The sequence below is a fragment of the Phyllostomus hastatus genome, unplaced genomic scaffold (genome assembly GCF_019186645.2).
Source record: "Phyllostomus hastatus isolate PE091 unplaced genomic scaffold, TTU_PhHast_1.1 phas_contig_80, whole genome shotgun sequence".
In the NCBI taxonomy this organism is placed as follows: domain Eukaryota; kingdom Metazoa; phylum Chordata; class Mammalia; order Chiroptera; family Phyllostomidae; genus Phyllostomus; species Phyllostomus hastatus.
Genome location: NW_025333960.1, coordinates 40,445,001 through 40,472,969, shown reverse-complemented (window position 1 = coordinate 40,472,969; position 27,969 = coordinate 40,445,001). Strand labels below are relative to the sequence as shown.

The 27,969-nt window shown below is 56.5% G+C and overlaps 1 protein-coding gene across 3 annotated transcripts in view; it reads left to right on the top strand.

Moving 5' to 3' along the window:
* The window catches only part of MYO5B (myosin VB), a 258,368-nt gene that overhangs the window by 193,534 nt on the left and 36,865 nt on the right, over window positions 1-27,969 (top strand). For all 3 annotated transcript variants that reach the window (XR_006787004.1, XM_045850063.1, XM_045850061.1), the window contains exons 18-22: window positions 6,110-6,221; window positions 8,751-8,962; window positions 10,899-11,055; window positions 12,880-13,119; window positions 19,606-19,839. Coding sequence is in view for 2 of the 3 variants with exons in the window: in XM_045850063.1 (XP_045706019.1) it covers window positions 6,110-6,221; window positions 8,751-8,962; window positions 10,899-11,055; window positions 12,880-13,119; window positions 19,606-19,839 (955 nt within the window). In the remaining variant the exon portion in view is untranslated. The remainder of the gene's footprint in view (window positions 1-6,109; window positions 6,222-8,750; window positions 8,963-10,898; window positions 11,056-12,879; window positions 13,120-19,605; window positions 19,840-27,969) is intronic.

The window sequence follows — 27,969 nt, the reverse complement described above, 5'->3', positions numbered from 1 at the left end:
CTCACTTGAGTGGGATCACACAGTATTTGTCTTCTTGCAGCTGGCTTAATTTCACTCAGCATAATGCCCTCAAGGTTCACCCAGTTGTAGCATGTGTCGGAATGTCCCTTTTTAAGGCTGAGTAATAGTCCATCATGGGCACACACCACACTTTATCTGTCAGTGGACTCCTGTGCCTTTTAGTACAGACTCTCGTCTATGGTTTTGTCTGCACTAAAGCACCGCTGTTGTGATACACCTTGCACTGTGGATAAGCCAGCCAGCTGCCAGCGTCTGTTGAAGTTCTGCCAAGACGGTGGATGCCCCCTGGACACTGGCCTGGAATAGGGGTGGGGGCAGGGGGGCCACCAGCTAGCTCTCGTGAAGTCACACTGTGTGCCAGTGTCACAGAGGCTGAACATCTGCTGAGAACTGGAGCTGAGCCATGCTGCAGGCCAGAGCCTGTGGTGTTTCCTGTGCCCCCAGAAGCCCGTAAGTGTCGGGGGGTGGAGAGAGTCAGAAACAGGAGGAGGGGATGCGGTCTGCCCCCTCTTCCCTGCCATCTCCACCTGGCGCTTTCCCACCTTGCTCCGCTCCACACTCACGGAACCATTTCATAAGCAGTGGTTAATTACCCAGAAACACCCTCCCCCTCATGAAGGTGAGGCCTGGGCAGGAAGCTGCTGATGGACTTAGGAATTTGCATTTGACCTGGAAAGCCCAGCGCTGTCACTAATGCGCATATCCAGGCAGCTTTTCAAACCTCAGCAGGTTCGGGCATTGTTGGGAGCGATGTGCTCTAGCCAGGGTGGAAGACTATTGTTACTTTCTCTTCAACCACATCCCTCCCTGCTGGGAAAAAAACCAGGCAGTGAACTTGGGGTCTGAACACAAGCCACTGACAGCCACCTGTCCCTGGATGAAGGCCCCGCCCCTTCCCTGGCTGCCCTGCGGTGTTGGGCCTCAGCCTTTGATTGAGAGAATGGGGCTGAGGCCACGGGCGCAGCCGTTCACCTGCAGGTTCCAAGTGCTGCCGCCAGCCAGTTAGGTCACCTGTCCTGGCCCGCTCTGCACCGCGCTCATGCTCAGCTCAGGCGGCGTTCTCCAGCCCAGAGCCAGAGACGGGCCTCAGGGAGCCACCGCACCCCTGCTGTGCAGCTCTGCGAGGCAGGCACCGGCGCACCCCTGCTCCTGGGTCTCCTGCTTGTCTGGTCTCCCAACAAGGTTTCTTCAGTCCTGGGTTTCTCAGAGCCTCTTCACAACCCACTCTCGGGTCAGGAGATCAACGGAATGGGTTGTGACTGACATCTTGTTTTTTTAATGATGTAACTTGGGATGAAAACATAAGGTGGCAATTTGTGGCAGAAGGGACGCCGTGACACGGCCTGCGTTGGTGTTACATAGGGGTGTGGGCATGTCATGGTTTAAATGTGCTTTCACGGCCGAGACCCAGGGAAGGAAGGGACCACTCGGGGCCACCAGCTGGTGGGCGGTGGAGTTGGGGCTGGCACCGCCCTGCCTCCGCCCTGCCAGGCGGCTGGTGCCAAGCACCTTACTGGCCACACCAGCGAGGAGCTGGTGTCCAGGCAGAGGCTGGTCGGAGGAGTGAGGTGCAGGGCAGCGTCCCAGTCTGCCCCCCAGGGCTGGGCCCAGCCCTGAGGCCTGGTGTAAAACTTCTTCCTGCTCAATCTGAACTGCAAAAAAAGACAAAAAAAAAAAAATCAGTCCAGACTCTCGGACTGTGGCCCAGGCCCCAGCTGAACGACACTGGTGACTCAACCCTGGGGCTCTGGCGCCGGGCCTGGATTCCAGTGTCAGCCTCATACCTTCAGGCTGGGCGACCCCGGGGAGCACGCGAGTCTCTCTGAGCCTGGGTTCCCTGATCATTACATGCAAGGATCACATTCCCAGGTGGTTGTGATGAGTAAGGCAATGCATTTACGGTTCTCAGCACAGTGTTTAAGCATTGAATAAAGTGTTCATTACTCATCAGAAATGAGCGGGGAGCCACGTCCCTGTGGGTATAATTACATGGGTAGAATGTGCCTATACCAGAAACGTCTAGTTTTTCCACACGTCAAATCCTGGTGTGTCTTAAACTGTTGAGGGTCCTCAGTAAGAAACTGCGGGATCGCAGGTCCTCCCAGCCACGCCTGCGCCGCACAGCGCAGGGGCCAGGGGGTGAGCCGAGAAACGCAGCTCGTCTTTGCACAGAACTTACATGGGGTGCTGATGGGGGGCTTACCCCGTGAGAGGCGTGGACATCAGCATTATATCAAGCCACGGGAGAAGCAGCAGGGGGGGCACGTGACCACTGCTGTTCGAAGGCAGGGGGCACCTTGGGGACCTGTGTCAGCGCATAAAGAATCCACCTGTTTCACCGGCACTTGGATGGACGAGTCGTCCAGGATCAGGACCAGTGACTGGCAGAGGGTGTGGAGATCTGTTCTCGGAGGCCGTCGGGGAAAGGCCAGCTGTCCTGGGTGGTGTGGTTGACGACAGACCGCGCTGCAGGCAGAGGCCAGCTCTGAGTCATCGAGCTTACTCACAGCCTCACTGTGAAATCAGAGTGACAGTGTGTCGTCCAGGCTCCTGCTGGTTTTTCTGTCGCGGTACAGAATGATCCATTTTGGTGGTGGGAGAGGGAGGGGGAGAGGGTTTTAGCTCTGTGGTCTCACGTGAGCTTTATGGAGAATGAGAAGATTTTCTTGCCATCGTGGTGTCTGTCTGTCCTACTCCCTGTCTCATCCCTTATCCAACATTAGCCTGACCTGGTGGCTGTGAGGGATTAAGGACCAAAGTCACAGCCCCGCCCACCAGGAGCTCACTGTCTGGGAGGAGCGATACAGGCCCAAGCCACTTAGAAAACAACATACAATCAGGTCCAAGTTTGGGAGGAGCTGTGGCTTCGTGAGGAGGTGAGATTGGAGCTGGGCCTTGAAGGGCAAGGAGGATTTGGATGGGTGGGGAGACAGCAGGAGGCTACTGCTGGCCAGGGGGCAGCACACCGTCCAGGATGGAAGGAACGATAATGTGCTTTTCCCGGCTAGTGATTCGGGAAGAGTCCTCCTCTGCCAGCTCAGGCTCCGGCCCTGCTGTCCCGTCCTCCATCCGTAGCATCCTGAGAGGCCAGGTGTGCTTTTTGCCTCATCAGACAACCTCTTCCTTGGCAGCAAAGAGGATGCATTGCCTCCAGGTCTTTGGACCCATGGAGATAATGGCCCCGCCGACTGTTCATCCCGTCTGGCTCCAGCCGCAGTTGCCAGCAAGGTTGTGATGCCCACAGACTTGCTGGCCTTGTGTAGGGATGCTGATGGATGTCTTTTCCTGCCTCCCTAATCGTTTCCAACTTCCCTCCAGCAGATAGTTCCAAGGGCAGCTGTACCTTTTCTTTTGGTGATTGCAGGCACCGTGGGATGTGCAGGGAAGGGAGGGAAGACTGTCCTTCTGACAGCACAGAAAATGGTAGTGAACGCTGTGGTCTCAGGGTGCCCGCTTGGATCCAGAACACTGTCTTGCATCTCCTCACCTTCATGTACTCAGCAGAGTTTGGGAAGAGGTCCAAGAGAGGATTTCCTTCCCAAACTGCCACTTGAAATGTTAACTTTTGGAAAGAGGCACTGTGGTGGCAGTTTTGTTCATTCTGAGACGGAGTTGAATCCTCCCTACTATTACATTTACATTGTAGTCCCCTTCACCCCCTCCTCACAGCCAGGCCGCCGCCCCTCGAGTTGCATCTGGTTTTGAACGTGAGTGGGGAGGGGACCGCTGTGGGCAGCCACCACGCCTGTAGTGGCCTGATTCCATGCATTGCCTAACTTTCTGTGCCTGTCCACCATGGGAGCCACGCTGGTTTTTGGAGTGACCGCGTGGTTTGGGTTTTTTTTTTGTTTTGTGTTTTGTTTGTTATGTTACCTGACTGCTCCATCTGGGAAATTGGTGTGTGCCTGCTGTGTCTGGAGATGAAGCCAGTGAGGTTTTATAGAAAGTGTGTCCATCCAGGTGTTAGCTATTGAGGGCAGTACCTGTCGTGCGTGCTGACCTGGGCGTACAGAGCTGAGCATGGCGTTGATCTGACTTTGAGAGAACTTCTTGGGACCGGAGTGGCTTGAATAGATCAGGATCATCACGAAAAGAATCCGTCTCCATGGCGGCCGAGACCCAGCGCAGCGGAGGGATTGCACTGGCGTGAGCCGGACACGTAACTACCCAGGCGCTGGTCCCAAAGGAAACCCAAGTGGCTTCTTCGATTGAGGGAATTATAACCTGCACCCTTTTTCTACGTTTCTCCTACTTCAGTGGCCAGAGGGCAAATGTCACTTCACAGAGAGGAAACGCGTGGCCGTGGACCACACGTGGTGATTCATCGCCCGTGGTGAAACGGGGCACAGGGCTCCTGCCCAGGAGCCCGGGCAGAGGGCGGCCCCTTCCCGTGGGGGTTTCCGGCCGCGCTCCTGCGCTCAGCCGACTGACGTGGGAGCCCAGAACTCTTAGCCTGGCTCTGTAGCTGACGTCTGCTCAGTGCTGCCCGGAGCCCAGCAGGCCTGCCCCACCCCCCACCCCCAGCTCGGCTGCTCCCACCCCCGCCCCGGCTGTCAGCACACCTGTCTATTTTTATCCTCCCTGGGAAATACGGCTCTCTGGGAGTCTGGTTTAAAATGAGAGTGAATCATTCAACTTGAAATGTGCAGCAGCGGCTAAGAAATATGTTCATTATCATATACATAAAGCACTGTGATAAATGCCCTGTCCGGGAAGACACGTGGTCTGCCAGTTACCAGCTCCCCCGCTCCCCCCCACCCCCCCTCCCCGCCCCCACTGCTGTGTGTCCTGTGCCTGTAGAGTCACCTGCCTCCTCCCAGGGGCTAGGGCCGCTTTGTGTCCCGGAGGAACTGGGAAGCAAAGACCACTTATGCAAAAACAGCGTTTGTGTGGGACTGCTTGAATATGCATTGTTTCTGTGCTTTTAAAAAGTGCCTTTTCCTAAATCTTCACTTCTCCTTCACTTCATTTATCTCATCTCGTTCGCATGAGAAAAACTCAACAGTGCTTTCTGAAAGGAGTTCCACTCCTCTCCCTGCCCCCGGCCCCGTGTGCAGTACACAGCATAGCACTGTGGGGCTGGGTGGAGGCTGAGGAATTGCCATATTGACTTTCCTGTTGAATCATGATTAACACACACGGCCCCTAGCCTTGTTATTAAAAATCCCACAGTGAAAGGACCATTTTAAACTTACTTTGGCGTGCAGTAATCCTTTTTACTTACTTATTTATTTATTTTGGGGAGAGAGAAGGAGGGAGAGAGAGAAGCATCAATTTGTTGTTCCACTTATTTATGTGTTGATTCTTGTGTGTGCCGTGACCGAGGATTGAACCCAACCCACAAACGTGGCGTATCTGGACAACGCTCTAACACCTGGGCTGCCCGGCCGGGGCTGGAGTGCAATGATCCTTTACCTCAGGGTCTTACAGCCTTCCGTTCCGGCTCCTTTGCCTGGGAGCTGTGCTCACCTCCTCAGACTTGAGTCTGGCACAGGGTTCTCACCTGGGCTGCACAGCACGGTCACCTGGGAGGGATTAGGTGGGTTTGGGTTACTCCAATGATCAGAGGGGGAAAGTCAAAATCCAAATCTACTGTGGGGAGAAGAATAGTTCCTTCTAAACGACACCCAAGTGTGTGAACAGTGTTATCTCTAGCGGTTAGAATGGGGCCTCTTTTAATTTACCGACGTATACTTTCCTGCATTAAAAAAGTGTTCCATGAGCTGTATTAGTTTATAAGAAGCAGTTTTATGAGAAGAAACCCAACCTTTGGAGACCCAGCTGCATTCCGGGCAGGTGTCCCACTGGCAGCAGCGCCCTGGGGCTGCCCGTGCTGGGGCACACAGACACCCCGCGAGCAGGTCTGCCCCTGGCCAGCCCCTCAGAGGGGCCTCCAGCCACGATTCTGGAACTCCCCCAAACACTGAAACTCTCGGGGGTCGTCAAGGGAGGACGACATGCCCCAGGATGTTTTAGCTGCTTTGAGAAGGGCATTTTGGGAGAAATATCGATCCCCATGGGACACTCTCAGACCACCTGTGGCCCCGGAGGCAGGACACGTCACCTGATACACCTGTGTTCCCTCCAGGTGGGCCTACCATGATTTCTTCAACCGGTACCGGGTGCTGATCAAGAAGAGAGAGCTGGCCAGTGCAGACAAAAAGGAGGTCTGCAGGTCCGTCCTGGAGAGCCTCATCAAGGTGAGCAGGCCCCGCCCCCGGCCCCGGGCTCCAGGAAAGGCTTACCTGGACAGCAGTGAGGGCTGCAAGAGGGTGGGTTATGGGGTGTTAACTGCCTTTTGGGGTCTTCATCCTTCTCATTGCAACTGTCTCTGAGCTGCTGCCCCCATTTCCATACATCGGTGACGGTAACAGAAAAGCCCCGTCACCTGCCCAAAGCACATGCCAGGTCTTGTCCCCACTGCACCACACAGAGGAAGGGACATTATTCACGCAGCCCGCTGGTGTTCGTGGTTGGGCCAGTCCTGCCTGGACGGTGCTGGCCCTGATTTCTGGATTCTGCAGAGCTCAGGTGCCATCTGCCATCACCTGGCACCTGTGCCGTGCCCGGGGCTCTGTCCTGGGGCCTGGCACCAGCAGAGGGGAAAACAGCCGTGCTTCTCATGCCCTCCTCCTCGCATGGCCGGCCTGCCGCGGGCCCGGTGCCAGGTGCTGTCTCCCATTAGACAACAGCTTCCACTTCGGTGGAGACAACCCGAACTCTCGCCAGACACCTGAGACTGGAGAACTGTAATAGCAGAACTGTTGGGGGCCTTTTATGATAAACACTTCATTATTTCCAGAGGGTTTAGTGATTATAGCAGACTGTGTTACTTAATGGTCTCGATAAAGAGTTAAATATATCACAGCATCTTCCCTTTAAGAAGGCAATAGAACTACATCAAAAGTAATTTTTTTTTTGCTAGGAAAATCTGTTCAGCTGGAGTAGCGCATTGCCAGCCTAGGACTTAAGGTCCACTGTTGTCCTGTAGGAGTAGCATGGTTACTCCCCGAGCGTTGTCTTAGCTGCTCAGGTCTGCAGTGGAGACGGTGCGGAGTCCCGTGCTGACCAGTCAGGGCAGAGCCAGAGGGTGGCAGTCTCATTAATTGAAGGTTGCAGTTGGTTATTTGGACTTTGGTTAATTGAGGGTTTCACCACAGTGCATCTAACCGTGTTTGCATTTCAACATCTCATTTTTCATGGGTGAGAGGAATCTGTGTTCAAGGTCAGCTGATTCTGATTGACATGGAGCATCAGGAGTCTTTCCCCTTGTGCGTATCAGGATCTGCCTGTTAGTGTGGTGTTTTTTGGTTTTTGTTTTTCTCCCAGAGTAGGAAATGGAGTGTGTGTACTATGGTTCCCGAAATGCAACAGCCTCCCTCCCCCTCCCCCTCACTCCCAGCCCTGGCTCTGCCAAAGCCCGAGCACCCAGGCCTGGCCCTCCACTGTGAGGGCTGAACTCCCTTCCCGTGCCCCCCACCCCTTCCTCAACAGAGGCAGCCTCCCCAGCAGGGCAGGGAGAGGAGGCAGTGCAGGGCGAGGACCAGGCCCCCATCCTGTCCTCCCTGCAGCCTGGCCGTGGAGGAGACAGCCAGCGACGGTCTAGCCGGATGCTGTGTCCCAGCTCAGCACAGCTGAGGCAGTGCCCTCTTCTCTGGGTGTGGAGCCGGGCTCCTGTTAGCTGTGCAGGGCTCAGGGCGCGAAGAGTGGTGATTCTGCATGACTTTGCAGCCACGCGTCAGTCGGGGGCGTTCTTGTGTGTTTTCTGGAGACCATGGCCCATTGCTTACGACCGTCTCACCCATGAGCAAAACCAGATGGAGGTGTGCTCACGAAGGGCACGCAGTCGTTGTGGGCTAACTCTCAAGTGTTCAGCTTAGGCTTGTCCACAAGCGCACAGCTGGGTCATTGGCCCTTGCCCACCTGGACAAGTGCAGGGAAGGGCAACTAGTTCTAACGTAAATAGATGTAACTAAGACGGTAATTATATGTTCCCCCAAAATCTCATACCGTAGTCTGAAGCCAAACAAAACTGACTTGGGGAGTTATTTGTGGTCTGAAATTATTCAGTCAACTGTGCAGCCATTTGAGGATAGTCTTTTTAAGATGTCGACCAGATCAGCCATTCCCTTGCTCAGAGTCCCCGGCGGCCCCCCTCCAGTTTTTGGCCTGTGATGACTAGTTCCTCTTATTCCCCGCTCAGCCATCCCAGCTCTCCTGTTCCTCAAACACGCACAGCTTGTTGCCACCACAGGACATTTGCGTCTGCTCTGCTCTGCTTATGAACTCTCCTCCCCTGGACTCTCTCCGGGCTGCCGCCTTCGGTTCACTGGGGCCTTGGCTCGGGTCTCGCCTGCCCAGAGACGGCTTAGATCGTCCTATGGAAACAGCCCCATCCCACCCTTCAGCCCTCGCCTGAAAACAGATTGTGTCTTTGCTGAAACAAAACAAAACATACTTTGTCTTTGTCTGTGCTCACCGTGTCAGCTGCTGGAGGAGCAGGCATCTCGTTCATGGCCAAATCCTGGGCACTGAGCCCAGGGCCTGTGCCACACGTGCAGGTGGACTCAGTGGCGGGCACAGGGATGCTGAGAGCTACTGTGCATCTAAGGCATAGGGGCCTGTGAGCTCTGACTGACGGGGAATTCCGCACTGGAGGGATTGGCGGGGTGGGCCTGTCACCTCACTGTTCTCTGACGGTGACCAGCTGTCCTCCCTGCCTTGTAAAGGACCCTGACAAGTTCCAGTTTGGCCGAACCAAGATCTTCTTCCGGGCAGGCCAGGTGGCCTACCTGGAGAAGCTCCGGGCCGACAAGTTCCGGGCAGCCACCATCATGATCCAGAAAACCGTGCGGGGCTGGCTGCAGAGGGTGAAATACCGCAGGCTGAGGGGGGCCGCCTTAACTCTGCAGAGGTACTGCCGAGGACACCTGGCCCGCAGGTGAGCCGAGCGGGGGCACGTCTGGGCAGCAGGGTGGGGGTGGGGGGCAGGGCTCTCTCAGCGGCTGGCTGCTCTGAGCCTCTGTCCTCGGAGTGGTTCCCATGGGGCCCTGTCTGCCTCCTGACTTCGACCCAGCAGCTGGGTCGTCTCTCTCGTGCCCCTCTCACCTGAGGGAGCAGGTGTCCTGGTCCCCCCAGGCTGTTCCCATCACAGGAGTGCCACCCTCACACTGGCTGGTTTTGCCACAGAATCACCACTTTCCTTTTACTTAACCCCAAAGTAAAATGATCTTCTTTTATAAAAAGTGATACATTCAGCATTTCCATCATCATGAACTTGTACCCCACTTCATGATTTACAAGATTCATTTCAAAATCCTTTGGGAGTTTAAGACTAGGGCTGGAGAGGTCCCGGAGGCCCCTGTTTGAGCTGCTGCACTGAGTCCACACAGAGAGGGTGTGACTTGTCCCATCGCAAGCGGCCACCTAGGGGCCAAGCCCAGGTGCCAGTCAGGCCGTCTGCCCAGCTTAACACCAAACCGAAGAAACCTCTCAATTTTAGCTGTTGCTCTACCGACTGAGGTCATCGGCTGGATGACATGCAAAAGCGATTAGGCATCCCCCCCACCCCCGATACAGGCTCGGAGGACGCGGCCTCCTGTAAGACCCGGCCCTGGCTCACAATCAGCGACCTCTGCCAGTAGGGATGTCCTTGGGGACGTGACAGTGATTGCCGTAAGGTCTTGCATTCGGAAGCCAATGCAGTCCAGTCACCTCTGCCTGAACGTGGAAAAATAAGCGAGCCCCAGAGTTACGATGCCAGAGCAGGAACCCTTCATGCTACAAATGTGGAAGCCCGCTCCTGCCCACCTCCCGTCCTGGCCGTGAGCTGTTTGTTTGCTCAAGCCCACCCAGAGATGGTGAGCGCCTGTAGTTACTTCTGAACAGTTGAGAGAGGACCTCCGGAACAAAAGCTGTAGAAATGGGAACCAACACTAAGTAATCATCAGCAACCTGTGCCAACCAAGTCGTCACCGACTGTCCTGTGCTTGGGACTCTGCCTGGGGCCCAGCGGTGAGGATACAAAGCAGAGTTGGCCTGCGCTCTCTGCGTGAGAGTTTGTGTTCTAGTGGATACGCAGGGCCCGTCTGTGGAGAGAAGCCAGGGGGAACTGGAAATCAGACTCATTTCGGCAGGCCTCCGGGGCTGGGGGTTACCTTCTCCTCTGGGACTGCACTAGATGAGTTCTAAGTCCTTGTAGCTTTTAATATTCTGAGTCCGCAATTGAATGCCTGCTGTGAGTCTGCCAGCAAACAAAGCCCTCGAGGGGGGTAAGAAGAAGCGTCAGAGTGACGTTGCTGTCTTCCTTGGCGACTGTGAGGGGGTATGCGGAAATGCAGCAGAGGGAGGGCACTGTCCACACGCAGTCCGACCCAGGCAGAGGGGCAGGAGACGAGGAAGCGGCGAGATCTGGGCAGGCCTGAGAAGGCCGTGTCCGTTCAGTGAACATTTCCTTAGTGCCTACGAGGCCAGGCCCTGCACTAGAGGTGGGGGGGGGGGGAGGGGCGCAAGGGCAACCGAGACATGGCCCCGATGTCTCCAAGCCCCGTGAGTCCAGGGGACAGGCCCAGGTGTGAACACGGAGTGTGCCCAGGTTGCAGTGAGGGGCCTGCAGGTGGGGGAGTGGGCACGTGGAGGTCACAGAGTCGGTCACACTCCCACTGAGTTCTGTGGAAAGGCTTGTTGGATAACAAGGAAGAGGTGAATTCTGTCATTCTGAGCCTGAGCTTCAAGTGCCTGGACACGGCTCTGGTCAGTCAGGGTGATGAGACTCGGTTTGACCCGGGGTGTCCAGACAGGGCCCAAGGGGGGAGGAATTCATTCAGGACCAGCTCAGAGCCGCCATCAGCGTGGCCCGCCCCTGTCTCCCTCCCCAGGCTGGCTGAGCATCTGCGGAGGACCCGGGCGGCCGTGGTGCTCCAGAAGCAGTACCGCATGCAGAGGGCCCGCCGGGCCTACCGGAGGGTCCTCGGGGCTGCCGTCGTCATCCAGGCCTTCGTGCGGGGCATGTTCGTGCGGAGGACCTACCACCAGGTGCGTACCCATGCCAGGGGCTTGAGGGCCGAGAACCCAGACGCCGACAGCCACAAATGCATCCTCACCAACTCGGGTGTTTGTTGGGGACGCCTCAGTTTTTCCTAAGTCACTGCACAGCTCCGTTCTCACTGAACCCTATCCAAAGTCCCATGAGATGTGTTAGTTAGGGTTTTCCAGAGGAATAGAACCCACAGGAGATATGAACGTGTGTGTGTGTGTGTGTGCGTGTGCACGCGCACATATGGACATTCATGAGGAGGGATGGGCTCAGTGGTTATGGAGGCTGATGAGCCTCCTGTCTGCAGCCGGAGGGAGGCCCAGGAAAGCCAGGGGGTGTGTTCAGCTCGAGTCTGCAGGCCTCCGGCCCAGGGGAGGCTGTGGCGTGAGTCCCACCTGAGGGCAGGAGAAAAAGAGATGAGACGTCCCAGCTCAACACTGGAAAGGGGGCGAATTCCTCCTTCCTCGACCCTTTGTTCTGTTGCGCGCCCCCCCCCATGGATTCGATGGCGCCGCCCAGCCTGAGTCCACTGTGTCCAATGCTCACCTCTCTGGACACACCCTCGCAGACACCCCCCAAAGCAGCGCTTAGCCTGAGCTCCTGCGGCCGGGTGACACATAAGATTAACCATCATAGCTGGGAAGGGTGCCTGCCTCTGCCCCCCTTCGACAGCTGCGGTGCTTGGAGAGGCTGAGCCACCGCCCCAAGGACACTCAGCCAGCTCGTGGCAGAGCCCGGCGGCCCATCTCGGGCTCGCCCAGACTTGGAGGGCAGGGGTGATGTGAGACAGCGCCAGGTCCAGACCCTGTATTTGACAGATTAGCAACCTTAAGCCCAGCCCGGAGAGGCCAGGAGAGGGGCCCTGGCTCCTCCCTGCCAGGCCGTTACCCTGTGAGGCCGAGCTACCTGGTTAGGTGGCCTCGCGTCCGAACACCTCCTGCCACCAATTCCCCCCACGCACCTGACGCTCAAGGCCAAGGCCAAAAATGGGTTGAAAGGAAACGTCGAAAATGGTTTCTTATTTTTCTAAAATGAACGTCTCTACCAGGACGGAGCACACCCTGATGTGATGTGCTAGGTAGAGAAACTCAGACCGGGGGACGAAGGTTCTGTGACTGTTCCTGGGAGGTTGGTGACAGCTGTGTGACGTCACCGGGGAAGGGGCAGGTGGTACTTGGGAGGCACTAGGTGCAAACCAGCCCCTCTCAGAGCTGTGGGACCGGGCAGTCGGCCTCTTGGGGTGTTTGCTTATTTACCCCTTTATTCCACAAACGATTATTTTGCAGGGTGTTGGGGCAAGAACATTGATAACACTCTTGTGTTATCTGTGCATCCTCAGTTTTCTGAGTGGCTGTAATACGGCAGGAAAAAACAAGAACCAGTGACCCACGAGCCCTGTCTGTGGCTATAAGCCGTCAGCAGCCACTGCGGGCCCCCACTCAGGGCCCCCACCCAGGTCCCCTCACCAGTGCTGAAGCCCAATCTGGTGAATGGGGAGGTGCCGGCTGGAAGATCTTCAGACCCCTTCAACTTTGAGGCTTTTAGACTGTGGTTTGCTAACCGATAAAAAGTTAAGAAAACAAACAAACCTAAAACAAGGGATTGACAGCTGACGCCCTGCAGGCACGCGGGCTGTGGGACCTGGGGAAGACCTGCTCTCAGAGCAAATGGCCATCAGAGCCTTTCATCTTGTGGGCAGGTCCTCTCTGTGTCTCCCAAAGCTTAGTCGACCACAGCTCTCACCTCCCCCGGGCAGTGCGTGAGCCTCTCCCACTCCCATCCTGCAGCGCAGACTGACCAGGAGTGTGCTTGTCCCTTGCCAGGTCCTCCGGGAGCACAAGGCCACCATCATCCAGAAGCACACGCGGGGCTGGATGGCACGCCGGCACTTCCGGCGGCTGCGGGGCGCGGCCATCGTCATCCAGTGCGCCTTCCGAAGGCTCAAGGCCAAGCAGGAGCTGAAGGCCCTCAAGATCGAGGCTCGGTCGGCGGAGCACCTGAAGCGCCTCAACGTGGGCATGGAGAACAAGGTGGTCCAGCTGCAGCGGAAGATCGACGACCAGGTGGGGCTCGGGACCGCACCCCCACCAGGCTGGGTGCCTGGGGCGGCTCCATGTTTGAGAGACGCCCACTGCTTCCTCTGGGAACTTCACAGGCCACGGGCCCAAGCGAGTGCGCATGTCCTCAGGGTGTCCCCCCTCGGCAGCAAGGGCTGCTGACCGTGGCAGGCAGAATCACAGCCCCAAGGGTGCCCACGTCCTAATCCCCGGAGCCTCTGAGTGTGCTACCTTACGGAGCAAAGGGCACCTTGCAGATGTGATTGAGTCGAGGACCCGGAGATGGGGAGGAGACCCTGGAGTGAGTGGGCCCGGCAGCGTGTTCACAGGTGTGCTCGTCAGAGAGAGGCGGGAAGGTCGGGTTCTAAGGAGGAGGAGGGATGACAGGCCTGGGGGTGGGAGTGACGTGGGTCGTGAGCAGGGAACGTGCACACAGCCTCCAGCAACCGGAGAAGGCATGAACGGGTCCTCCCGTAGAGCCTCCGGGAGGAGCTCTCCACTTTGCTGACCCTTGTAGGCGCCTGACCTCTGGAAGTGCAGGGTCACAGGTCTGGGTTGTTTCAGGCCACTGGCTCGGTGGTCATTTGTCACGGCAGCAAGAGGAAGCTGATCCCTCGCCTGAAGTCAGGCTCTCCCTCCCTCGTCGAGGCAGCGTGATGTGGAGCCGTGGCTGGTGTTTGTGGAGGGTTCACCGCGAGCCATGCTCTGACCTACGCTCTGTCTCTCTCAACAGTGAGATGAACAGTATCCTCCTGCTTCTTTGCAGCAGTGAGAAAACTGAGGGCAAGTGACCTCCTCAAGTCGTACAGGCGACAGTGGTGGGGCCACCATCTGAGCCCCAGCTCCAGGGCCTGTTTTCTTCACCACTTTGCTCTTCTGCCCCTCTGTGGTATGGTGTGGTATGGTGTATGGTGTGTTGTGTGGTGTGTTGTGTGGTGTATGGTGTGTTGTGTGGTGTATTGTGTGGTGTGGTGTATGGTGTGATGTGGTGTGTGGTGTGGTGTATGGTGTGGCGTGGTGTGTGGTGTGGTGTGTGGTGTGGCATATGGTGTGGTGTGGTGTGTGGTGTGGCATATGGTGTGGCGTGGTGTATGGTGTGGTGTGTTGTGTGGTGTATGGTGTGGTGTGTTGTGTGGTGTATTGTGTGGTGTGTGGTGTGGTGTATGGTGTGGTGTGTGGTGTGGTGTGTGGTGTGGTGTGTTGTGTGGTGTATGGTGTGGTGTGTTGTGTGTTGTGTGGTGTGTGTGGTGTGGTGTGGTGTATGGTGTGGTGTGTTGTGTGGTGTATTGTGTGGTGTGTGATGTGGTGTGGTGTATGGTGTGGTGTGTTGTGTGGTGTGGTGTGTGGTGTGTTGTGTGGTGTGTTGTGTGGTGTGGTGTATGGTGTGGTGTGTTGTGTGGTGTGTGGTGTGGTGTATGGTGTGTGTGGTGTGTGGTGTGTGTGGTATGGTGTGGTGGGAAGAGCACGTGCTTTGGAATGAGAAAGAGTCCGGTTTGATCTCAGCACTGCTGCTCAGAACTTGAGTGACTGATCTAAGCACCTCGAGCCTCAGTTTCCTGGTCTGTAAAATGGGGCTGTCAGAGACACAGGTGAGCGGACTTTGACGAAGAGCCTGCCGTGCCGCAGGAAACTCGGGAAATGGTTATCGTTGGTAATTGCGTTCAAGCGTTTTCCTTTGTCTTGCTTCTCTGGCCCCCTTCCCGTGTCAGTGAGTCACATGAGTGACAAGTCATTGGTCCAGTCCCTGCAAGTGCGGGGTGCTGTGCGGGGTGCTGGGAGGGATCCCAGACAGACGCGGGACACCGGCACCCCCGCTGGCTGGAAAGGCAAGGCCCGTGTGTGCGCACGACACCCCTGCAGCCACTTCGCGGTGGCCCGGGGGCCAGCCTTCCCTCTCCTCAGATCGACTCGACGGACCGCTGCTGGTGCTTTGGTGGCTCGGTGAGCAGGGGCGACCCCGACACACACTGGAAGCAGGGTTGCCAGGGAGCGGCTGGACCCCGGGGGGGCCCCCGCCACCCCGGCTTTTCTCCGATCACCAGGCCCTGCAATAGGTATTTCATGTTCCCTCTCATTTGATCTTTGCACAGCTTTGCAAGGTCATTTTACAGTAGAGGACATTGTGGGTCAGGGACACCAGGTGCCTTGCCAAGGTCAGAGAATTAGAAAGGTCTAGAACCAGCATTCCAGCCCAGGTGTCTGACCCCACCGCCATAACTAGGGTGATGCAAACATTTCAATCCCAAGCATTACTGAGTTTCAGTTCTTTCCTGTGCCGTTGCTCCTCTGGGCTCCCAGAGCCGGAAGGGAGCTCACTCAGTGTTACTTTGCTCGTGCACGGTGTTAGGGCGGCCACAGGAGCAGGCCCCTGCAGCTCCTGGAGGGTTTTTGGAGAGGGAGGGAGAGTGTGCGCCGAGTGTGCATGGTGTGGGCGTGTGGGGAAAGGGGGCGAGTTAGAGTTGGGGCCACCAGGCATTGCCTGGGAGGTCACTTGGTTTTATTAGACCTATTCTATGCTAAGCAATTTTTAGGTTTCTCATGACCCCAGTAGAGCAAGAAAACAAATGAGCCATTTCATACCAGAGCCAGCTGCCCAGAACAAGAGCCCCAAAGCAGTGCAGAGATGGCAGTACCATGTTCCGGCTCCTCTGCTCTTGCACAAAAAAAAAAAATTCCTCTTAAGAGACCATCACTGGAGGTTTCCCTTCTCTGTGTGAGTTTTGCAGAGTGTCCAGGTTGGCACGGCTCCTTAGTGGGGAAGCAAGGCAGACACCTGCGTGTGGGGTAAGGACACTCGGCGCCTGCCTGCAGCGACGTGCAGGGTCGGGGAGAGGGGCCACTGTCTCAGAGGGACAGGAGTGCAAAGGAAGAGATATCTGGTCTCTGGGACCGGACATTTGAAAAATGCCAGCGCAAAGGTGTCCAAGTCTTTTATTATTGCTGTTGCGGCTGCTGATATCTGACCAGAAGAGGTATTTGGGGGGTCCAATTTTGCCAATTACCTTCTGAGCAAAGGATAGTCGGAGGGACGAGAAGGCTTTGTGGGCACCGCCCAGCCACCTCAGCCCATCAGGCCTGGCGCTGGCTTTGCTGATTTCCGAAGCTGACTTGAGAGGTTAAAAATAGGTCTGGTATTTTACAACTCACGTGCTTGAACATCAAAGGGAAGCAAATTTAAAAGGCTATTTTTAAAAAGAGCTTTTGCCTTTGGCTTCCTGCTTGGCAAGCATCTGGGAGTGGTGGCGGGTGTTACCCTCCCGGGGCAGGGGCCCTGTGAGCGGGGGGTGGTCAGGGGAGGCGGGAAGGATGCATCAGATCTTGCTTTCTTGCACCCCTCCCCATGTTGCCTGACTATGTGCCATTCACTGTTCTCAAATTCACATAGGAACTTATTTAACCCACACCGTAACCCTATGAAATAATACCAATATTATTCACTTTTTAAACTGAGGCACAGAGAGGTTAAGTAGCCTGGCCAAGGTTACACAGCTAGTAAGTGGCACGCCTTGGCACTCTGGCTCCAGAGCGTGTTTGCCACCTCTGACCAGTGCGGACAGTGTTAGCCTCAGACTGGCTGGCCCCTTACAGGGGGGTGAGCCCTGGGGTCATGGGCCACGCCGGGCACTCTGCTGTGTGAGGGGGCGTCCATATGATCTGTGGCACCAGCTCGTCAGAGATTCTTGCATCAGGGCAGCCTCTCAGCGGCAGGGCCACCACTGGCAAGTGAGTGGGTTTCTGTTCTTTCAGCGATGCCCCCGCCACACAGGGCTCTCCAGCGGAGGGAGAGGACACACGTGTGCCGGGGTGACGCAGACAAAGTCATCTCCAAGCATCTACAGACAGTACGGGGTGGATGAGCTCCCAGCCAGATGGAGGCCTGAGTTCTGGCTCAGTTACATTTGCAACAGAGCTGACAGCTTGCGGTCAGGGCCAAACCTCCCCTTGGACCCTGAGGTCTTCTGGGTGTGGGGGTGTGAATGGGGGAAGGGTTGGCTTATGGTCTCTAAGGTAACTCTTAGTTCCACAATGCACTGACACCATGGTGGGGCTAGAGGAGTAGTTCCCAGCTCCCAGGGTGGACGGGGGGGGGGGGGGGGGGGTGGGTAGTGGGGTGGAGGGTAGTCGGTGCTTTTAAGTTGTCAAGAAGTCAGCAAGGGAGGAAACTGAAAAATAAAACCAGGGTAAGGCTAGAGGCCAAAGTTCATGTGTAGGCTTTGTGACCCAGCTAGAATAACACAGAATCGGCACACCATCCCAAGGACACTACAGAAAGGAGGAAGCAGGGCCACTGGACAGTTGCTGGAAGAGGAGGAGAAGGACCGGAGCTGTCCTTGGTGCTGACGCCTTCTTGTGTGCTTTTGTTACGTGGTGTAACCAGCCTCAGGCTTCACAACGTCCTTCAGCAGGAAGTACCAGTGACAGTTCCTGGGGCCAGTTTTCACAGTGTCCTTGGTGGAGGCCATGCTGTGACATTTTTCAGCTGAAATGTTGTGACCTGTGAACTCAGCTTTGCCAGTGCGGCTTCTCTTGGGCAAACATGTAGAGCGACTCGTTCCAGTGGCACCTGCGATCTTTTCATAGTACAGGTCAAGTTTCTTAGGCCTTTATGAATATAAGGCTATGTTTAAATATATTTTACCTGAAAAATGTTGACACAAACATATGACTTCACTCAGTAGCCTTTTGTTTTTAAACTTCACCTAAGGACATGCTTATTGATTTTAGAGAGCAGAGAAGGGAGGACAAAAGAAGGAGGGAAATATCGATGCAGGAGATAAACATCAATTTTTTACCTCTCATTGCACTCTGACCAGGGGCTGAACCCACAACCTGGGTGTGTGCCCTGACTGGGGATCGAACCCTCAACCTGCCAGTGTATGGGGCAATGCTTCAACCAACTGAGCCACACTGGCCAGGGCAATTGCCTTTTAAATCAGTTTGATTGAGTACACTTAGTATGCACACAGTAAATGTGTCCAATTTTTTCATGTTTATGATCACAAAAGCATCCATATACACTTGAAAAATAATATGTTACAAGTCACAGCTTTTGGCCTTCCGTGCCTCAGTTTTCTCAACTGTGAAATGGGGCTGTGAACCAGCCTTACTACATAGGGTTTTTCCGAGGAGTGAATGAGTTAATATGCCGGATCATGCACCACAGGGCCTGCCGTGTAGCAAGCGCCCATTAAGTACTAGTACTGTGTGTAGGGTATGTCATTTTTCATGTTGCAGCCTGTCTTGAGATGGTTTGACCCACCCCTCTCTGCAGAGCACTGGTTGGGAACCGCTCAGAGGCTCTTGCGTACAGCTCTGCAAGCTGTGCTCTGCGCAGGGTGACTGGCCGTGCGGCCAAGTGGGGCTGAAGTCCAGCCCACACCCTGATCTCCTAACCAGGAGCCCTGGCTCGGTGCTGCCCTCAGGTCGGCGGGGTCTCAGCCTCGAGGTGCCACGGCATGTGTAGCATTTTACAGGGCCAAAAGCTGTCCTTTTCTCCTCAGTGATTCCCCTAGAGCTTAATTTCTGGTGTAAATGAACAATTGATTCCTGATGCCCCCGCTTATTGGTATGTTAGCCAGGAGCCCTGTTTTCTCCAGAGCTCCTGCAGAAACTGGCAACAAACAATCACCAGTGACTATTGTTGCTTGACTGATTATTTGGAGAGCCCTGCTTCCCTCTGCACTTGCCCCGCTGGCCACTTGGCAGCTGATGCTCTCAGAGACTGCAGGACCAGTTGTGCCCATGTGTCCACTGGTACTCGACACTGGCCTTGGGTCCTCAATGCTTCACCCATGTGAGCTCATCTGCCATCCACTTCCCAGGCCCCCCTTCCCCCATGCCTGTGCCAGGCCCGGGGGGGAATGCTGCTCATGTCTACCTATTGCCTGAGCGGGCACGTGAGCGGGCACGCCATCTGCAGGGCACGGCATGGACGGACTCTGCCCGGGCCTCGGTTCTGGAGTCGGAGCCCTCCAGGGCACGCTGACAGGTGGTGAGAGGGATCCCGGGGCCCTGTGGAGGGCCTCCTTGGACGAGGGATGCTGAAGGGGGCCTTTGTCTCAGAGCCAGAGATTAGGTTGCAGCTCTTTGTGCCAGCGAGGCCAAGGGTAGGAGGGCCCAGTGTGGCCGAGCAGGGAGTTCGGGGAAGCAGAGGCTGCGGACCCAGGAAGCCAGCTACGCTGTTCCCACACTGAAAACCGAGGCGTGCGGTCTGTCCAGCCGGGCACAGAGAGCTGCCTGCTCTGCCTCGGCTCGTCGTAGTCGCTCCTTGAGCACCAGCATGGGCGGTTTTGTTTTCCTGTGTTTCTTCTCCTGGCCCACAGCAGAGCCGTGTTAGGGAGATGCCGGAAAGCACGGGGCATGCAGTGAGTGTGGGGTTCAATGCCAGCTTCAGTGTCCCTTTTGTTTTTCAACTTGCCTTCGTGTTTTTTCCCCAGCCAGATAACGTTGCTCTCCACCTCTTCTCCCCTCTCCCTGTTTTGTTCTCCGCAGAACAAAGAGTTCAAGACCCTGTCGGAGCAGCTTTCCACAGTCACCTCCGCCCACGCCGTGGAGGTGGAGAAGCTGAAGAAGGAGCTGGCCCACTACCAGCAGAGCCGAGGTGGGGACAGCAGCCCGAGGCTGCAGGAGGAGGTCGAGAGCCTGCGGACCGAGCTGCAGAAGGCCCACTCGGAGCGCAAGGTCCTGGAGGACACCCACACCAGGGAGAAGGATGAGCTGAGGAAGGTACGGCGGGGCCGGGGGAGGGGGCCTCGGCGGTGGGTGAGCCGGCAGAGCATCCTCCCCGGCACTGGCATCCCCCTGCTGACCGTCCCTCTGTGTTTAGACGTGGAGTCCCCTCACAGGTGTTCACTGAGCTTCCACCGTGAGCTGAACACTCGGCATCCCCCGAGGGGGACACACGTGGCTGGTTTTGGGTGTAGCCTGGAATTTTCTACTGTGTCAGCTTTGTGGGCTGAGCCTTTGTTGGCAAGAGAGATGGTGCAGAGGTAGTGGCTTTTCTCCTTGACATTGCCCGCAGGGGCTACAGGCAACCTCAGACACCCCTACTCACGGCAAGTCCTCATGATCTGGTGACTGTATCGTGGGTGTTGGTAGTTTCAGCCTGACTCACCCACTCTGGTTGGTGTGCTCCGTGGGTTTCCTCTCTGCCCATGAGACTGGTCTTCCTGGCTTTGGCCCACACACTGCCATCGCGAACGTCGGGAAACAAACAGTCCTGCTCCTTTCCCAAGGCAGCTGTCCCAACCAGGGGTGTTCTGTGGGCCGCTGGAGAGCCTTCCGTGGAGTCAATACAATGCTGCGCTCTCCCGCATCCCCACAATGGCCCTCATGACACCTTGCCCTCTTGTTTTGCATCCAGCTGTGGCTGGAGGGCCTCAGCAGGTTGAGAATCCGAGGAGGGAGGAGTTCAGAGTTCCCAAAGTTGGAAAGTTGATGTTACAACTTTCCCGTGTAAGGTCCGGGTCAGGCCGAACGCGCCCGCAGACAGGGCTCAGGGGTCGGCGGCCGTGTTTCCGGTTCTCACTCCTGCCCTGCCTTCATCGAGTGCGTGTGGGGAGCCTCAGTGGCCTTAGTTCCCACTCCTGTTTTTCTTAAATGTTGGTCTGGAATCGGGGGTGTCCACCCTGAGGCCTGTAGGCTGCATGTGGTTCCGGATGGCTATGAATGCAGCCCACCACAAAATCATACGTTTACTTAAAACATTATGAGATTTTGTTTGTGATTACGTGTTGCAGTGTATTTAATGTGTGGCCCAAGACAACTCTTCTTCCAGTGTCGCCCAGAGACACCAAAAGGTTGGACACCCCTGGGATCCTCTCTAAGGCCCCTTCTGGACTTGCAGCTGGCCACCTCCACGGGATAGTGTTCGATGGCCTCTGGAAGGACAGAGGGTCTCAGCCCACTCCGTAGGGCCTCCCGCTCCCTGCCCTGTGACCTTGCTGCGGTGGGAAGCGCGCAGACGGCCGTTTGGGACGAGAGCCTGCAGAGCCGGCTGGAGCTGGGCTCAGGGAAGGCGTTTTCCTGTCCCAGGCAAAACCGCAGCACCGTCGGCCACTGACTTCCCAGATCTCAGGGGTTTCCCGGGAGTCAGAGGTGGGGTCCCCGGGGGACTGGGTGGCTGAAAAGAGTGAGACATGGGATTTCCCGACGCAGGCAGCCTGGCACAGAGAGGTCCTCGCACCCCCGGGGTGTTGCCCAGATAGTTCTGCCAGCTCGGCCACCACGAGGCCCGCAGTAAACTCTGTTCTTTGGGGTGAAACATGTTGCGCTGGGAAAACGAGCCACAGCCTGTGACCGCAAACCATGAAGCTCGGCTCCTGATGCCTGTTGACCCTTGGGGGCATATGGCCAGCAAGCCTTCCATGTGAATACAAATAAGAAAGTGGAATCCCAGGCAGAGAGAAGAAGCCAAGGTCAGAACTGGAGAGACTTGTGACTGGAGGCCCTGGGAGGGATGGAACGGGGTTCCCTATGGGGGAGGGGGCAGTCAGGAGAGACATGTGGCCCGACCGTTGACCCGGCAGACCCACAAAACAGGGTCTCCTGTCTCCACCCACAGAAAGCACCTCACTCCTCAGCTCCCCAGCCTCCTTCCCTGCTGCTCCTTGGGCTCTGTGACCGGGGTCTCAGAGCACTATTAATGTTTTTTCATTGATTTGAGAGAGAAAGAGAATCATTGATTTGTAGATCTACTTGTTTGTGCACTTACTGGTTGCTTCTTGTGTGTGCCCCGGCTGGAGCTCAAACCCGCAACCTTGGCGTATTGGGACAGTGCTCTAACCCACTGAGCTAGCCTTCCAGGGTTCAGAGCACTTTTAAAATACCCAAGTCTCCGTCCATGGGGGCCTCAGGTTTATTATATGAAAGTCTTCCTCAGCAGAGCAAAATAGAGAAATGGACACCTTCCTCCTCTCCTTTAAAAAAATGGTTACTATTTCCTGGGAGTGTGTCGAGCTAGGTCTTAAATACAGTGAGAGTTTGGAACTGGCAAGGAGAAGAAGAAGAAATTCAAGGGCACTGCAAGAATGCGAACAATAGAACAATAGATGCAGAGGCAGAGCCAGAAAAGCAACCTTCCCTGACCCCAAGCATCAGCAAATCCGGAGCCTGCAACCCGAGAACAAATGGGCATAAGATGATTCATTAAGTGCAGTGTCCGCCTCTTTCCAGGAAGAGAAAGAAGCGGAAGCAAATTTATTCCTTCTCTAGGGTCTCCAGAATCTTTTCATTCTGGCGCTGGAGGTGAGCGGGGAGCATGGAGGCTGGCTTTCTTTTCTCCTTTCATCTTCGGCGCCTAGCCAGGGCTTACTGTTTATCAAAGGCACCGTGTCCAGTCTTAACAAATGCCGAACAGCCAGACAATCGGTTTCCTCTCGGGCTTGTCCAGGGCCCGCTCTGCATGGGGCGAGATCAGGGAGACGGGGAAAAAGCCGAGAGGGGAGCAGACAGCGGGTGGATGTTTAATTAATGGATCCAATGTTCCTGTCGGCAAACGCCGTGTCAGAACCGGCGTCCTGGAGACGGGGCTCGCCACCCGTGACGGCGTTCATTGTCCGGCCACGCGGCTGCACGGCCTTGGGCTGTGGGAGGCCAGGTCCTCCTGGGGCAGGAGCTCACCCCGTGTCCACGGGGCCACGTGAGTTAGCTGACTCCCTTTCTGCTGCAGGGGCCCGTTCTTGGGGCCCCTCCCAGAGCGGGCCACACCAGGCCTTCCACCTCTGTCCCCCTCGGCTTGTGCACTGCGGGCGTTTTGTTCTTTTAAAGCCATCGGTGACCCCGTGCTGACCAGCCGACTTGTGCAGCTGAGCTGCTTTGTGTCCCTAGTGAGCGAGACGTGGCTCCCAGAGCTGCCCTTGACACAGAGGCCATGGCTTGTCATCCAGAAGCTGCTCTGCGTGTCTCCTGGCAGGGCCAGCGAGGCCCGGCTTGGGGCGGGGCTGCGGGCCGGTGAGGAAGGGCGGCCCACAGCCAGGTGCCGGCTCTGAGCGGGGGCCCTTAACCCCCTGCCAGGGGACAAAGAGCTGCCCCGGGCCCTGAGCGGCCAGACTGGCAGTGTTAGGGCTGTGTGTTACGTGGTATCACTGGTGACCCAACCACCAGCCACACTAGTCGGTTACCGTGGGCCCTGCAGTATAAAGGTTCGGGGATTTTCCAGCACAAGCAGGGAGGTGTGACCATTGGGGAGCAGGGCCCTCACAGTGGCGTGGCCGAGTCTCCCCCACCCCCACCTCCGAAGGTGCAGAGCTGGTGCCTGGGGCCAGCGAGGACTCCGAGCTGGGCTCTCCACAGCTCCAGGGGTCACGGTTCCTAGGAAGGCCGAGGGCTGTTAGAAAGAGGACCCCCCTTCCTCATTTCCGTGGAAGGACAGTGTGTCACTGCAGAAATCGTGGAAGGTCGTGGCCCTTCGTTTATTCCGCAGACACTTATTGAGAGCCCGTATTTGTGGGACACTGTTCTGCACACGGGGCCTCAGAAAAGTTTCAACAAACTCCCATCCTTATGGAGCGTCAGTAGTTGGGGGCTGTGGGGGAAGGTACAGACAGGACGTTAGTGCGAATTATCCACCGTGTGCTACAAAGAAAACCGAAGCAGAGTACAGGGGGGAGAGGAGGGCCTTTGGGGGCAGAGGAAGGTGTGGTTCCATTTCCGACGGCCAGAGGCCATCTCCCTGAGAAGACACCCAAGTGAGGTGAGGGGCGAGCCCCGTGGATTTCTAGGGAGTGGGCGACCAATGGGGCAGCAGGTGCAAGGCCTGAACAGGTGGGGGTAGGCTGGGCAGGTTCGAGGACCAATAAGGAGACCATCTGACCGACCAGGAGGCTCTTCTGACCTTGAGGGCAGCGTTGGCCATGAAACCAGCTGAATGAACCGTCTCAGGCCCTCAGTCCCTGCAGCACGCACCGGTTCCCTCCACCCTGAGCTCCTTCCTGGGGCTCTTGCTGCCGGAACCAGTCGTTTGCAGCCGTAGGCTGTCAACTTCAAGGTTCTCCCCAGACCGGCCTTCGGAAAGATGGGGGGGGGGGGGGCGGGCAGTGTGACACAGCAGTTTGGAGCTGGGTGCCACACCCAGACCACCAGGGCCTCACCCAGCTGTTCCCCTGCCTGGCCGTGTGGCCTGCGGCAAATTCTCTCATTTTTTGCACCTTAGCTTCCCTAAAAGCTAATAATGACGGCACCTACCTCAGAGGCATTAAATAAACTTGTAGCAGGGCCTGGAGCAGAGCGAGAGCTCCATCAATGCTGTCCTCATCAACCAGCCCATCACTTCTAGGAGCAGGGCTGTGCCTTGCCCTGCCTGGACCCATCCTGGCCCCCAGCCCAGTGTTCCACACAGCGGCTGCTGAGTAACGGCAGTAGCACCACAGCGCTGGGCCAGGTCTGCTCTCTGATAGCCTCTGCTCTGCGGCTCTTCCTGAAGTGGGAGAGCGCCCCACCCTGGGTTTTGCTTCTCTAACTGCACAGGCACCTCACACAGCCCTGGTTGCAGGTGAGTTCAGATTTTGTTTCCACACCGTCCTTCTCCCACTTCCTGTCTCTTCTTCTCTCTCCTCTGCTTCTCAGCCCCATTTCCCACGGACTAAATGACTCCCTGTATGTAGAGTATTCATGCTTATTTGTTGTACTCTCAGAGAAGAGGCAAGTGACCCATGACAGGACTCTGAAGGATTAGAGGTGCTGTCCCTGGCAGGACCACGCCTGTAACTTTCTGCTCCATGGTGGGTGCGCAGCATCCAGGACCAGGGGTGCAGGCACAACAGTGGGCCCACGAGCCTTTCCCGGTGGTCAGCATCCAACCGTTCGTTCCACGGTGTCCACCAGAAACCTTGCCTCCGGCTCCCAGTGCGAACACCGAGCTTGGGGAAAGAGATACATCCAGACAAAACCAGAGCCCAGAGCTGTTGAGTGCATTTGTGTCCCTACAGGCTAGCTGGTAGAGGCAGTTCTTGAGCACAGAGCTGGGACACGTGTGTCATTTACCTCACAGGGACTGCGTCAGCCTGACAGTGGCAGGATTCACCCCAGCACTGGCTCCGATGGTGGGTCCCAAATAACCTTTTAGGAGGAGGAGACATTCCTGGTAACGCTGCCTGCAAAGCTAAAAGACCCCTGCAAAAAAGTGGGGCTGCTGAATGAGGGTTAAGGAGCCCCCGAAACCCAGCAGGTGTTATTTATCATGCCGAGAGGACGCACCTGGTGCTTGTTAAGTGCCTTTCCCTGCCGCCTGCATCCCTGACAATCGAGAAAAGGAGGCCATCTCACTGCAGAGGTTTGCCACCTGCCATGTCTGCCAGCAAACTGTCCACACACTGGCTGGCTGGGAAGGCGAGGGGTGGCCAGGGTCTGGGGAGACGTAATGGGGGAAGCATTCTCTTCCTTCCCGGGGTGTGGGGCCGAGTGTGGGGTCCATTCCTCCCACTGTCCCCTAAAGAACAGGAACTGGGACCCCCTCCAGAACTGCTCAGGAAAGGAAGACAAAGAAACTCCCAATGCCACTTTGATGTATGGCTTAGAGTCGCAAAGCCGAGTGAGTCCCTGGGAGGCCAGCCTGCATGAATCAAAGCCTTGGAGGGCGATAGAGGGGAGGAGGGAGGCCCAAGTGGGCCCATGCCGTTGGCCGTGGCTCTGCCAGATGGTGGTCTCCGAGGAGGCGTCAGGGCGCGAGTGGCTGCAGTGAAGTCGGGTGACATCGGGCCGTGTTCGTGGGGGCGGAGGTTTCAGGTCCAGCCCAGTGGTAACGGCATGTGCTCCGTACCGGTCAGAGGATATGTTCCTCTTCCAAGGGACATGACTGTCTGCAGGATGCTCAGAGGAAGGTGACGAGGCCAGTGAGGGATCTTGGAAGCCTCCTCAGGGGACCACCTGCTTTGTGAGCCATCGACGTACTCAGAGGGTGGTTAGGGGAGGCCACGTCCCTTCCCCACCTGCTATGAAATCATGCCCTCACCCCCTGTGGTCAGTGAAGTCAGGGTGACAGCCTTGCTCCTGGCCAGGGTGACTGGAGTCCTGTCCCCCTGACCCTCAGGCTCACCTCAGGCCACACTCTGGGCGTTATTTGCAGAGGCACGGACGGTGTGGGTTCCTGTTCGTTGTTTGAGGTCCGGTGTGACTTGTACATCTAGGAAAGGAAGATGCAGGCTATTTTGATGATTTGCCCAAGTAATTTGAGGGCTCCCATGAAGTCATTGGGGGTCAAACTGCCTCTGACAGCAGTGAATTGCTCGCACTCACAGAGCGCTGTCCCTGTGCTGTGTGTGCCTCCTGAGTTACCTGAGTAAACAAGGTCATGGGGTCGAGACGTTTTGGTCAACTGCAGACGGCAACGCAGCCCCCGTTTTTGTCCGGGGAGAGGCCTCCGGCGGACCTGGTGGTACGACGCCTGGCAGGGCAGTCCCCTGGCCTGTGTTGAGAGCTTTGGAACAGGGTCGTGGGTGTCTGGTGGGGAGAGGCCAGGGGTGTTGCTGGACATTGACAGTGAGCAGGACAGCCCCCCACTCCACCAACAGTCATTCAGCCTGCAGCGCTGCTGGTTGAGAAAGCCTGCTTTACAGGAACCTGCTGCCCAGGAGCCCTTGCTGGTTTCTTACTGTCACGCACCTGCCCCTCAGCCCCGCTGGGCAGACACTCTCAGAGGGTAGCTACTATGACTCTTGTTCCTTCTGCATCCCCCGGCCTCTGGCAAGGCTGCTGGCGCAGAGGTGCATGCAAGCAAGTGTCTGGTGGACAAACGTGCCGTCCCAGGGGCCGGAAGGAGGCCCGGTGAGGGGCGGCTCCCACGACGAAATGGCACCGTCCTCAGCGCCGCGTTGTCTCCTGTCCCTCACCCGCACCGCCAAACCGGGGTGAGTCCCTCCAGACACAGAACCTCTGTTGCGTTAGTTATAATAGACAATGTATTGCACATGCAATGTGCAATAGCTTTGTGCCCGCCTCATCTCATCTGATACCCTGTGGGGGGCAGAACGTGCCCCTTGTCTGTCTCTCCATAAAGAGTCTCTGACCATAAAGGGGCTTACAGTCTACTTGGCACAAGGGCCGTCTTCTGAATAGCAAGACGTAAGACCAGTGGATGCCAACCTGCAGTAGTGTCCGAATCACACACACTTCTGTAACTCTCGGCAGTGCGGCCACAGGTGAGCCTCGGAGAGAAACCACATCCGTCTGAATTGAGACAGGTCAAGAGGAGCCACAGTGGCGTGTAGCAGAGAAGGGACAGTTTCCTGGAAGACAGTTTTGAGCCATACTTTGGAGGTGGAAGACTCCTCGAAATGTGAAGCAGTGCGAAAGCACTCGGAGCTTTTTGCCAGCCCCCAACAGCGGGGGCGGGGGGTGGAGGAGGGGAGTGTGTGTGTGTGTCTGCGTTTCTCTCTGTGGGGCCTGGGAGAGTGGGATCCCTGCAGACCATTGTGGGGGGGCCAAGGCTCCACAAGTGGGGGTCTCTGCCCTCCGAGTTGCGGGGCGTGGGGGCAGTGACCTCGCTCCTGGACTCCAGCCTGTTGGAATTTTCTCCTGACCCCTTCAGCACTTTTTTTCTTTTTCCTTGTCCTGGCTAGAACCCCCAGTACAACATCGAATGGTTTGGTGAGAACAGACATTCCTGGCTTCAGCCTGACCTTGGGGGGAAGGCTTTCGGTCTTTTACCGTGAAGTACGGTATTAGCTGGGGGGTTTTGTGCACGCCCTTCATCGGGATGAGGAAGTTCCTTCTGTTCTAGTTTGTTGAGTGTTTTTATCACAAACATTTGTTAGTATTTTGTTAAGGACTTCTTCCATCTGTACTAACGAGAGTATGGTCTGTGGTGTTCTTGGGGTATCTTTGTCTGGCTTTGGTGCCAGGGCCTTAGTGGCCTCTCCT